We start from the raw sequence: 13,206 nt of genomic DNA on the forward strand, positions 1-13,206 counted from the left end.
GCAAATTTAAGAAACGACTTTATATTATACATATGAAAAATCACAAAACTACGAATTTTTTTCTGCATTCTTATCGTACAAGCTCGTGCAATGCATACACTTTCATTTTTGGTTACGACTATAACGGAAAAAATATCAATCCGTGTTAAGCTACCCCAGGCCCTGCTCCACCCGTTTTGCCTCCCTAGGCAATCAGCGCATTTGGCGCCACATATTAATTAAACGTATTAATAATTCAAGGCGAAGTATACTGTTTAGTTACGAATTGTAAGAACAATTTAATTAGCACCATCCGAAATTCGGCGCCTTGAGCGGCTACCTGTGCCGTGTATGCTTGGAGTTGCTTTTGTAAACTGCTAACACTTTTTGTAAAGGAAAAATTGCTACAAAATTACTGTTAGAATGCAAGAAAAATGTTGATAGACCTGGATCTTCGTGAGGGCTAGATGAGATTCCGCGGTATTGCCAGGGTGGGCAAGCATATGCCAGAACATCATTCATTCAAAATTAAAGCAACGGGCAAATCAAATGCAGTGGATAAAACTAAAGACGAACCTTTTTCAGTCGCGACCCCTTTTTATCACTGAGATTCATTCGCGTCCCCCAGGACCCCATAATATTTACGAAACTTTTCTGGGACCCCATAAGCATTGCGCAAATCCGACACATGCGTGTGTGAAACTGTCAATTTTTCCACCTCTACTGTAATATACTATTGCAGTTTTAGGTCATTAAATTTAATTTCTAATTTTAAGACATAGAAAAATGTGAAAATTTTAAATAAGTAACAGACGAAATGACAGCGTCACGTGCAAAGCAAGTAAAATGAACGTTTCTATTATAAAATGAATGCGTTGAAACGTTTTCTTTTTTCCTTTGTCTGTATTCTCTTATCTTTATCTATTTTCAGATAGATTGTGTAAAAATATTTGGTAATGGTAAAATTATTGTAATAAGTTAAAAAATAAATATCAAAACTGCTAAATGCTTTGGCTAGCCCCCACTGCAGGTCCTGCGACCCACAGTTTAAGAAACTGTATGGGATGTAAGCTGTATGGGAACAACGTTTTCGATCACGTTGTAAAAAACCCATCATTCATCGGAACATGAGTCATAGGAAGATAAAAACTGCAGTAATACATACAGTAAACACCACAGGAACGCGCGCTGAGTGCGACATAATGCATTTAAAAAAAAAGCCTTAAAAAAGATACTGCTGAATGCACATGCATTATTTTTTTAAAGTTACGTAGAAATTTTGAATTTGCTGCATAAAGCCTTTCATTACTTTCGTCGAAAGCAAATGAGAATAATCATTTATTTTTCATTTCATTTTATTTTTTAAAAGTTATCGTGGGCTTTTCATTCGATAAGAGTAAATTACCAAATTTAGAAACAGGATGGCCTGACTGGCATCGGGAAATTTGCATTGAAAATTTTGAATGAAAAAGGGGTACATTTCAGGAACTATATAGTACTTGTAATAAAATGCGCTCGCTTTCTTTGCAAGAAAAATAATGTAGGAAATCTAACATTTGGTTTTCTGCAGGATTTTCAGGGAAAAAATTATCTCATGTGAAGATTATGATCACACTGATTAAATGCCATAAAATAATTAATACTTTCAACGTTTTTAGTATATTTCAATTTTCTAGATCAGATGTATTTCGAAATTGCATCTTATTGAGAAAATCAAAATTTCCTAAAATTTTTAAAAATTACGAAAAGACTGGACTAGATTAGACTAGTAAGTTATGAGAAAAGCGCATAGGTGCTGTCTTTTTAGCTTCGGCATCTTCCGCAGCTGGGTCGTCACGACCACTGAATTCTAGGAGTTTGACCTTGGTTCGATCTTAGGCGAATGAGCTGATTGTGTGCTTAATTTTTGTGGTTTTTTCCATATGTAACGCAAATAAGAAGCAGTTTTTTTTTAATCCCTTTGCATTTCCCGTACGCATATTATCCTCGAGTGCTTTGCTATATTTAGGACTGGACTGGATTAGATTATTAAGTTATGAGCAAAGCTCATATGTGCTGTCTCTCTAGCTTCGGCATCATCCGCAGTTGGATGGTGATAACCATTAAGCTGGGAGTTTGACCTTGCTTCGATCCCAGGCGTCAGTTTTCGTGGTTTTCTTCATATGTAACGTAGATTAAGAGGCAGTTTCTCTCAATTCCTCTTCATTTTCCTCTACGCATATAATCCTCGTGCGCTTTGCCATATTTAAATGCCCTAATCCAGTGGTTCCAAACTCGCGGCTCCCGAAAATATTTTACGCAGCCCACAAAATACATTTCAATAACGTATTTGTTGCCAAATAAAGTGGTTGTACATTTGGAGAAACAAAGCTATAGACTGAGCTTATGTGCTCGATTACAAATAAAGGTTAAAAAAAAAAAAAAAAAAAAAAAAAAAAAAAAAAAAAAGACATTGAATCGGGTGGGGCTTTATGTTTTGTCACTCTATGCTTGTATGCCAAGCCACATGATTGAGGTAAGGTAGGAGAATTTCTTACGTTGGTACAGTCAGTAAATTTAGTTTGCAAGCCAACAACCGGTGGCGCTTTAGTGTCCTGAAATTTCCGCTTTTCCTTTTAAAAGTAAGTTAGTGCTTAATTCAAATTCAGCTTAAAAAAAAAAAAAAAAAAAATATTTTTTTTAGCTGAATTTGAAAAAAAAAAAATGAATTATTGGATTTGCGTTATAATTATTATTGTTACCTACAAAAAAACCTATGTTTTGATGTAACCTACTATGTTTTGATAAATATTCAATACATGACATTTATAATTTATCTTACTTTTTTTTATTAAAAGTATTTTAAAATTCTGTTAAAAAATGTTCTGGCCCATCAGCTGCTTTTCAGATCGTGCATTCTGTCCCTATGTTATTTGAGTTTGAGACCACTGTTTTAGTCTATCTATCTGCACCCTAGTCTTGACCACGCATCCCAGCTGGAGGAAGAGAAATATCTCGAATATTATGATAGTGTTCTTTCTATTTACTGCATTTATATTTTAATATATGTTTTTGCTAGATGCTCTGAAATTAAGTTCTGATAATCCATTGGTATTTATGTTTCATTTGCTATTCGAGTTTTATTTCTATTTTTATTTATTCATTTATTTGCATGTAATTTTGGTCATATTTTTATGCCACCAAGTACCTCAAATATAAGAAAATTCGAAACTTAAATACATCTCGATCTGAGTTTTTGTTGTTATTAGGGAGATCACTTTTAAGTTGGTGGGAATGAAGATTTCCAATTTTCTTTTTAACTTTGAAATATTCGAAAAGGAATAAGGTATGCACATTAACCACAAATTTTCACAAAATTATTTTAAAACTCCGAAAAGAATTATAGCATTACTGCGTGTGTGCTTTTGTGGTGTAAGTGGTTATTATATTCAGCTAGCAATCCAAAGATACAAGATTCAAATCCCAGTTTTTTTTTTTTTTTTTTTTTTGTTTCCTTTTTTGTTAAGACTTAATAGTCTGTACAACTTACTAAACTCATCATGAAAGCATCATTAATTTATATATTAATTATTATATTATTTATATATTAATTTATATAAATTAATGAATCATATGTCAAACTTGAGAACAGATAACATTAAAATAAAGTGATATTTCTGACTAATGGCATTACTTATGTTTTTTGTGGGTAAAACTTTTTTTACCTACAAACGAGATTTTTCAATTTTATGTTGCTGCAAAAGCTCCTACGAGGTTCTGGATCCTGATAAAAAAAAAAAAAAAAAATGGTTAAAAGGTTTCATACCAGTAAACTAAAATATACTAGCTTTATTGAAATGAATTTAGTTATGACATTAATGTAACGAATATGAATGTAAAATAAACGGTTATCAACGATTTCATCGCTGCAGAGAAATCTGAAATGGATTACTGTTTATTTATTTATTTAAAAAATTTTTTATTCTATAAGTTTATATGCAACATTATGTTACTTACGGCGTCTTTATGAACATATACTACATCGACTTTCAGCGCTCTTAATATAAGTACCCTTAAATAAACACTATGCTACTAATTACCTGTCTAATTACACTGTTTTTGTAAATTATCCAATTAGGACTGACGTTAAAAGTCAGATGCTAAATTCTTATTTAAGCAAGAAGCAACATTTTTTTTTTTTTTTTTCCTTACCTTTGTCGCTAAGTTCCTGCCACATTAACTTGTTATTCTCTAAGCATTTGAGCCAAGGTCTGGGCACGGACCCTCCGGCTGGAAGGTGACGCGGTGACTGTCCAGGGCTTCCGAAGAGTCTTGGCGAAGCTCGGCTGTGTGACGGACTGTTGGCTGGGGATGAAGTCTGTAAACACCTCGTCGGAGCTGTGAAAAGGGGAAAAGTGTAATGTAACAAAATAAGGAAACACATTTTGTCGAGAGGAGAAAAAAAAAGTATCCGAATCGAGGAACTCCGAAATCGAGGAAGTGTACCGAAAAATCCTCTCCCTTATCCACCGGAGAAAAATGTTATTTTTTAAACATTCCAAAAACAACATTCAATGCGAGGCAAAACGGTGTACAGCAAGTGGGTGGCGAAATTTAGGGCAGCGAAATGTTTATCAAACGTATTGTATTTCTATAAAAAAGAGCGGACAGTTTTATTAATTTACACGTGGGCGATCGACGGTCAAGGATCGGCACTAAATGAACCGCTTAAATGCTATAACTTTCTGATTTCATTATGCACTTCTTACTCTACAGGAACATTACTAAAACTGGAGAGCATTTTAAAACTGCAGATTTTTAACATTATGTTAACAATTTCCAAATAATTATTTTTTCAGAATTATTAATTTAAATAGCTGTAATATTATTGTTATTAAAATCTTAACTGGTAGATTCATTTTGTTTCATTTGTTTAAAATGAACAATGGTACTTTTCTGCTACCGATACCGAAAGTAAGGCAATGCATTTTAGAATCGAAAAATTCAAAAAGTGCCATTAGAAGAGATTAGCTGTATATTTTTTTTAATCGGCTCAGTAAAATTTAAGTAAGTTCGCCTATAATTTTGACTTCATGACTATTAATATTGCTTAAAGAGTTATTTCTTATTTTGAAATCTTATTCGTAAACTTATACACAGTTATATTCTCCGTCTATTTTAACCTTTCGTGAAATAGTACGAAATGTATTTTTTAATAAAAACGAAAAATCTGCTTTATAAATTTAAAGAATCGATAACGGCATACACTTATTAGATATATTTTATTATTTCTGTTTAATTACTATTTATTGGAAAGGATATTTAAACCTTTCATACAATACTTTATTAAAATAACACATAACGTTTGATTGACAAACGTAGCACTTGAACTGAACTCATGGTTTGCGTTGTACGCTTAGTTTAACTATATTTACCCTTGATTCGTAATGAAGAATTTGTACATTAATACCATACCTTTCAATGAAATTCAATAAATCTTTAACAAGAATGTAAAGTGAAAGAAGGAGAGGAAAGGAAGAGAGCGATGAAGATGGGAGTGGAAAAAAGTTTCTGAAATATTTTGCATTATAAAACATTATATTTCTCTTCAAATAAATAAATGAAACGATGAGAATGTTAATGAGCTATATGAATAACCAGAATACTGAATTAATGAAAATTACGTAATATTCTTTATTATATGCAGATATAATTTTTGAAATAGTTTATAAATTTTAAACACACTAAAAATGTTAGTTGATCAGATTGTTAAGAGATGGCAGCACCACACAGAGAAACGAGGTCTAGATCGTTCAAAAATTTTACAAGCAAAGGCGAATAGTGAGATCGCGTTAATCGCAGATGGATTTGATTTTCGAAAGCTTGTTAAAAAAGTTCATATGGAACGAATTTCCCACATCACAAATCTGCAATTGTTTACAGGCCGACGTGTTTTACTTTTTGATTACAGGAGCCCTTTAGAAAGAATTTTCTAACGAATCCCTTTAAAAGCGTATTATCTAAACAAAATTGAAAACCTTTAGTACCATCACTACAAAGTACTACTACCACCACCACTCTTAAACAAACGAATAAATTTACGAGTGTTAGAGAAAAAAACTCAATCAAGATGTTGGGGGTTTTAATTTTTGAATTTAATAGTTAAAAATAGTACTTTGCTTCTTTGCGTACCGCATTTTTCTCTTGCATACCACCGGTTGAGAAGCCCTGCCTTAGATCTATTCTATGTCCTTACAAGTTAATTATGTTTAAGAGTAACATTACAGGGTAGATAAAGGATATAGATAATTATGGGATGTAAAGTAATAAAACATTTGAACAGTTGCTTACTGTTCATAAAATTAAATAATTTTTTTAAAATTTACCATGATATCTCAATTTATTCTCAACCTGGGCAAAGCTTAGCTATGAAAAAAAGTTCTTTCGAAGCTCAATAAATGAAACTAATCTGTGTTACAATTAACGTTGCGCCAATCGGGCTCTTTTTCTAGTCATATTCGTTTTTAATAAGCTCTCCTGTCTTTGTTCTTGTTTTGAATTAAGAAAATACCAAATCTCCTTTATTTTGAAATTAAAGATCTCAAGCTCTCATTTCTTCAGTCAGCGTCTAATTGAAGATAATTCTACAGAAATAACACCGATTATTGAAATATATTTATTGTTCTCGCAACATTTCATGTCGATATTTAACTTAGGCGGTGACATTCGAGAGAGGGGAGAAAATGTGTAAATATTTTCAATATTTGAACAGTTTAAAGATTAAGCTTTAACTCTCGATATGATGAGGAATTTTTTAGATTGCAAATTCACATACATTTTAAAAAATTAGATAACGGAGAGTCTAAAAAAATTGTTGAAAATTAAATTATTTCTTTCTTAAGGAATTACTTTGTAGAGTCATTAGGTTATTTTGAAGCATGAAACATGAAAAATGTTCAATGCCCTCGCTTGGACTCGAACCCTGGACCTCTTGAATACGCGCCTAGCGTGCTGACCGTTACAGCACGAAGGCATGCCAAAAGGAGGGAGAATTTAGAACTTATTTAGAACAGTTTGATAAAAATTCTACGTTTTTATGGATAACCTTTTCGTTGAAGTAGCATTAATTCAAAAAAACTTACAAAATCCAAAATATCAAGTAGCAAATGGTATGTGATTTTAAAAAGTGCTGATCATAAATGTATAATTATTTAAAAAGAAATTTCGCATGCAATTTTAGTTCCTGTGGGAGAACCGTTAGTGTCATGTCAACTAAACCGAGAAATGAACGAAATAGGTGTTCGGTTGAATTCATAAAAAAGGAATTATTTATGTATTTAAATTTGAAAGAAAATTGTCCGGAATTGGCTAAAAAAATAAAAAGCGATGTACATTTTATCAAATTTGCCAAAAATCAGAACAAATATAATTTTATTTTATCAAATCTGCCAAAAATCAGAACAAGCATAATTTTATTTTATCAAATTTGCCAAAAATCAGAACAAGCATAATTTTATTTTATCAAATCTGCGAAAAATCAGAACAAACATATAATTTAAAAAAATTAAAAGTTTAGCTTTAAAATTTCAAATATTTTAAATGGGTTTTGTACATTTTTGAATTAACAATTTTTTAACTAATGAAGATCCTAACAATGCATCTTTTGTGTTTAATGAGTCAATATATTATTACTTAAATTACCGAACTAAAATTTTTTCGTTTGTTTTCAAAGCTTGAAAAAAATTGCACGTTTACATGAACATTTTTACATTCTAAATACAATTTACATTTAATACAATTGCATTTAATACAATTTACATTTTAAATTTAAGTCTAATTTACATTCTAAAATTATATTTCAACAATTTACAATAGTAATAATAAAAAAGGAATTAATATAAATATATTTTGTAGCATCCTTTATTGCGACTCAACAGTTGGCACATCGTTCCGGACAGCATCATTAAGGTCTTTACAACAAATGTTCCTTCAAGTTAACCATTACAGGGAATTCAATTCAAATGTATAGTCGTTCATTATTTCTTATTTGGAATTTTTATTACACATTACAAAAGACAATTATGCATAATTTTACAGTTTTGCAATTATAGTGTACTACAGGCCTACATTACGATATTACATAAAAATATGTTTGTTTGTGTGTGATTATGGCAAAGCCTCGAGGGCTATCTCGCCTTAAGGGAGGGATGCCTTCGTGGAGGACTTTCTAAGGAAAACTGGCTCGTATACACGTTACACATGGGGAAAACCACGAAAACGCCCATGCAGCCAGCCCGTTCGCGGGATTTGAACCACGGACCGAACTACCAGTGTTCAGCGACATTACCGCTCGGCCGCTGGTGGGACATCATAAAAATATGTAGAAACGTTTAATGAGACACTTATGTTTGCATTTTTGTGCACTTTTCTAATTTTAGGTTCAACTGTTAATAACTGCACGGAGATTCTCTGTACATTGTTCTGGTACCGATATAAACCGAGAATCTTGCTTTACGGGGATGTGTAGTTGCGAAAGAAAGGAAAATCAAATTATCACACAATATTTTGAATTCATCTTACATGCAGCAGAGAACTCCCCTTTCCTTTGGTTTTGAAACGAGATTTTTAATTCGCTATGAGAGTCAAACCTATGAGCAAATCGTGAAATGCGATTTTTTAGTTCACTGTGAGATGTCAAATCTATAAGGATATCGTATTTGAGTTTCATATGGATAGTTTTTAGTTCACGCTGAACTCCCTCAGTCCTCGAATCAAATCCCTCAAGGACCTTTTCTTCAGCTGTCGGAAAATGAAATTCAAACGAGTCTTTCAAAGCTTCGAGATGCGCCTGAATATTTTTTTCTGTATTTTTTCTTGAATCTTGATGATATTTTCTTCCAGAAAGGTTTATGTAAGACGGATGCAGTCACTACCTTCTTTTTTCAAGCACTCTCAATATATAAGCTTCGCCTAAAAGAAGACATTGTGGCATTCGCATGGTATTTCCAACTATTATACATCAGTTTCCTGTACATCAATACCATAAATTTCGATCAATATGCAATTTTACCCACCTAGTCTTCACCGTTTAGAATTTCCATCAAAACTACGTCAATTAAAACCATCAAGGTCAATCAAAAATTATACTACTTTCATACGCAGTTTCACCGAGTATATCAATTTTCCTAAGGACAACTACCTTACTTTAATGTACAGCAGGAGAGACTCAGATGGCTCCTTGATTATGCATTTCAGTCTACTAAGCCTGTTTTTAAGACATTTTATACAGTTTGTTATTTTCTTCATTAATAAATATTTACTAGCTACTCCATTTAACCTCACAAAGAAATAAAATGCACCGGAAATTTTCGGACGTATCGGCTAAGAAGTCACAACATTATCGCCATGAACAATCACAGTGAAGTGACTCCAAATAAATCGTCTACCCATCTGTATTTATATGAAGCCAAATTTTAAGATGCTTCCAGCGAATTCCAGGAATCCTCTAAAGATCGAGAATGAGCGAGAAACTTTTCAAACGACAGTTCCAAAGAATGGGCCAAGCATCGTCTCCTAGGAGAGATACAAAATTGAACTCGACAGAATTCTTGTTTTTATTCTGCTTTTTGTTACTTATTATTTAATTTTATTCAGTTTTTGTTTTATTTTCCTAGAGCGACAAAAGAGTGCCTGGAAAAAGCAGGCGGAATGCCTAAATCTCCGTGAAGCACAGATAGAAGACCGCTAAACTAAAGTAACTAAAGAGAAGACAAGTAAGCTTATTTATTGTATAAGGATTTACTACTTGAAAAAATATGTATACAATATTATATATTAAAGATTGGATGAATGATTTTTACCTGTGCTGTCTTCAGCGATTACGCCATCTTTGTTCGCCTCCACGTGATGCAGGATCCTGTCTAAAACGTCACCGCATACCTCCAGGCTCGGTGACACAATGAAATCAATAAAACCTGCAGAAAATAAAATACGAAATACTTCAACTGAAAAAGGGCACAGAAATGGATGACAGAATAATAATAAAAAAAATAAGAGAAACAATTACAGCTAGAAGCTTTTAGCAGTCTAATATTACAAATATAAAGTTCCAAAGAGGTTAAATGATATTTCAAACTTAAAATTGCAACATTTTTGGACATGGTGATTCTGATTTAAATGCTTAAACATTAAAAACAATACTTTAAGAGAAGCAGTTACGATTAGTCTTCTGTTTTATATATTAATTCTCCAGGAATTCAAGATATAGAGAATAAAATCATATATGTAAAAGGAGGTATTAAAATTAGCAGTACCAAGTGAAATGTGCTCGCCATGCTATTCCTTTACAAAAAATTATCATCAGGTGGAGATTTATATGTTTATTTAATAAAGAAAAGATTTAATTATTCAACACGTACTGTGCATTTGTTTCACAGGATCGCCTGCACATTAGCGATCGCTTGCAACAAGTATTTCCCTAATAAGTACCTATTATTTTGCCGGGACACCATATCTGCTTACTGAAATCAATAAACGCCTCGGAAGAGTTTCTTTTTCGCGGTGTTTTTAGTCAGTTGTAAATGAACTTATTAGAATTGATTTAGTTACATGATTTTTCAGAGCATATCACACATATATTGCATAATTATATAAATTTAAATCTTAAAAATTCTTGTTTGTCTAAATTAACGCTTTTATAACCCATCTATTATTACTCTGAAATGGTGTTCTTTAAGCAACAAATACATTTTTCAACATGCAATCACGAAATTGCTGAAATTGTTTCACAAGCATGAAAGCCTTCCAAACGTCAGGTACAGCTGTCAGAAAGCCAACAAATTCGTCGGTAAATAATACAAATAGAGAGTAAAACCTCACAGACAGAGAATTTAAAACTGAATTTCAATTACTAAACCACTGATTAAATCTCTCAAGGAGAAAACAAAGCATTGCAACATTCATGTAAATGGACCGTTGATCAACGGTAGAAATTATCTCCTTTACTCAAAGCAATCTTTCTAGTATTTCGAACTCGTGACCAAATGTTTACATGTGGCGAACACTCAGCCATAGTTTTTAGCTGAATATTCGTTTGCTAACAGTGAAGTATAGCAGAGGGTCAGTAATGTTGTTTGGGGCAATCATATCATTATATTTTGTCAGTCCCATTATTCCCCAGCAAAGTTATGCTGCTGCCAAAGGACTATTTAGCATTTTGAGCAACTTAGTATATCGTAAGGTACAAATATAGTATTCTTTAGATAAATATTTATCAAGATGAAAGACTCTAATTCATACATTTCATATGTTCCAGTCATAGTTTGTTGAGAATATTGATTAGGTGTCCCATCTTCCATGATCTCAGGAGATCGCTCATTAATATCGAAATATGGCTTCTTTAACTTCCATATCTTAACATTTTAGAGCTCCAGAGTACACTACCTGCTTCTAAATTTGCGTAGGAATTTCAGCATGTTTTGCAGCAAGAAGGTTTAAGATTTCGTTATCCACCATATATTTGTTCATTCCCAGCTCGAGAAACTGCTTGACAGTAAAATACGTTCTTATACCATAATACTAAAGGAATTACCTCTTTTATTATGTACTTCCATATTTTTATCCAACTCCACTACACAAATTTATTTCTGCATAAAAAGTACCCAACTTAAAGAAACTTACCAATTTGAGATTCAGCGACTAGAGTAGAGTTTCTGTCACACAGCGGTGAGAAGGGCAAACCGAGATCCTTTTCCTTGTCGCCCTGAAAAATAACAAAGAAGCAAAGAAGTTAGTTATTCAGGTAGAGTTTAATTAGTAAACAAAATAGTAAATAGTGATAGCTAGTACCTACCTGTCTGAAAAACTCTTCCATGAGTCTCTGTGTCCATCGGAAGTGCAAATTCCAGTCTTTCGCAGGGTGGCTGATGTCACAGCAGTGCAGCATTAGTGACAATACTTTAGCCTTATCCATTGCACTGTAAAAGGGTATATCAGAGATTATCAAATAGAGCTTACACTAATGAAATTACAATGTCAGTTGCTTTGATATTCAAAACCTCATTAGGTTTTCTTGTGCATGAGTGACCGTTTTTCATTACATTTATTCTTGTGAAATAATCTACCAGAGTTCGATTTGCTAACTCACTTTTCGGAATACCAGTCTCTTATGCTTGGATATACTTGAATTAGGTTGATTTCAATATTTGATATATTTTATTATATTTTAATAACGTCTGCCTAGAATCCACTTTCTTGTTCGAGGCTTTTAGAAAACCTTCACTTGGAAAGGTCAGTTCTATCCTACCTCGAAATTAGAGACTGTTGAGATTTTTGTGTAACTTAATGATATTTAAAAAATTCTTTGTTTTTCAAGTAATAGCCAAATGTTTCTTCATAAATCCAATCTACCACTAGCAGAGCAACTTATTCTATTGAAATAGATTTATTAATCAGTTCTACTAGTTATGAGTGATTTTGGAAGGTTCTGTTAAAAACATTGAATGAAAGCCCAATTGTATATTTAGTGCGCAAGCTAATGCGACTGAACAAAACTCAGTTTTATAATTCCGTCAGTGACTGCTAAAGTTTTCGCTAAAAATAATAGGGTAATCAAACCAATTCCATCATTCGACAGTTAGCATAAAGCAACAGAAAAAGGAAAAAATTCTTTCGAAATCTATCGCAAAGGTTTCTGTTAAAGATAGCATATTGTAAATCAGATTCTCCCATATAGCAAGCTGATGCGATTGAAGAAAATGTGTCAGTTCGCTCATTTCGTGAATGATCACTGCGGGATCCATTCCGTGAGAAGTCATTGTAGGTCGTGCAAGCTAATGTGATTGACTAGTAATTAAATAAATTCTGCATTCTGCCATACATTATTAAATTTCCATTAGAGCTAATTGCGGGACAAGAGCCATTTCTATTATTCATGTAAATTCCGATTAAAAACAGCTGTCGCTCGGTGAAAGTCTTTAAGAGTTTGTGAAAGATAATGGGCTTAAAAAAGTTGTTTATCCCATGCCTACTTATGAGAAAAGTCATTTTAATCTAAGCAAGATTTAGATTTTCATTATAGGTTTTTAAAATTTATAAAGAACGGAGAATGGAGTTTGACAGTGTCGTTTAAACCGAACGATTTAAAAGCAATAAATATATTTCTTAGTAATTTATAACTTTGTTATATTTTAATAATGCCTTTAACGAAAGGAGTTTGTAATGCATAGAAATATGTTGATTTATTTTGCA

General features: G+C 32.5%; 1 protein-coding gene across 1 annotated transcript in view; it reads right to left on the reverse strand.

Annotated features, from left to right (window-relative positions):
- Window positions 1–13,206, reverse strand: part of LOC118192153 (dual specificity calcium/calmodulin-dependent 3',5'-cyclic nucleotide phosphodiesterase 1-like) — a 621,234-nt gene that overhangs the window by 21,604 nt on the left and 586,424 nt on the right. The window contains exons 12-15 of the mRNA XM_085820151.1: window positions 11,810–11,933; window positions 11,638–11,719; window positions 9,819–9,932; window positions 4,171–4,356 (exon numbers count right to left, since the gene is read on the reverse strand). Of these exons, the coding sequence (XP_085676277.1) occupies window positions 4,171–4,356; window positions 9,819–9,932; window positions 11,638–11,719; window positions 11,810–11,933 (506 nt within the window). The remainder of the gene's footprint in view (window positions 1–4,170; window positions 4,357–9,818; window positions 9,933–11,637; window positions 11,720–11,809; window positions 11,934–13,206) is intronic.

The sequence above is a fragment of the Stegodyphus dumicola genome, chromosome 7 (genome assembly GCF_044657685.1).
Source record: "Stegodyphus dumicola isolate Sdum_Otavi_A_Nest chromosome 7, ASM4465768v1".
In the NCBI taxonomy this organism is placed as follows: Eukaryota; Metazoa; Arthropoda; class Arachnida; order Araneae; family Eresidae; genus Stegodyphus; species Stegodyphus dumicola.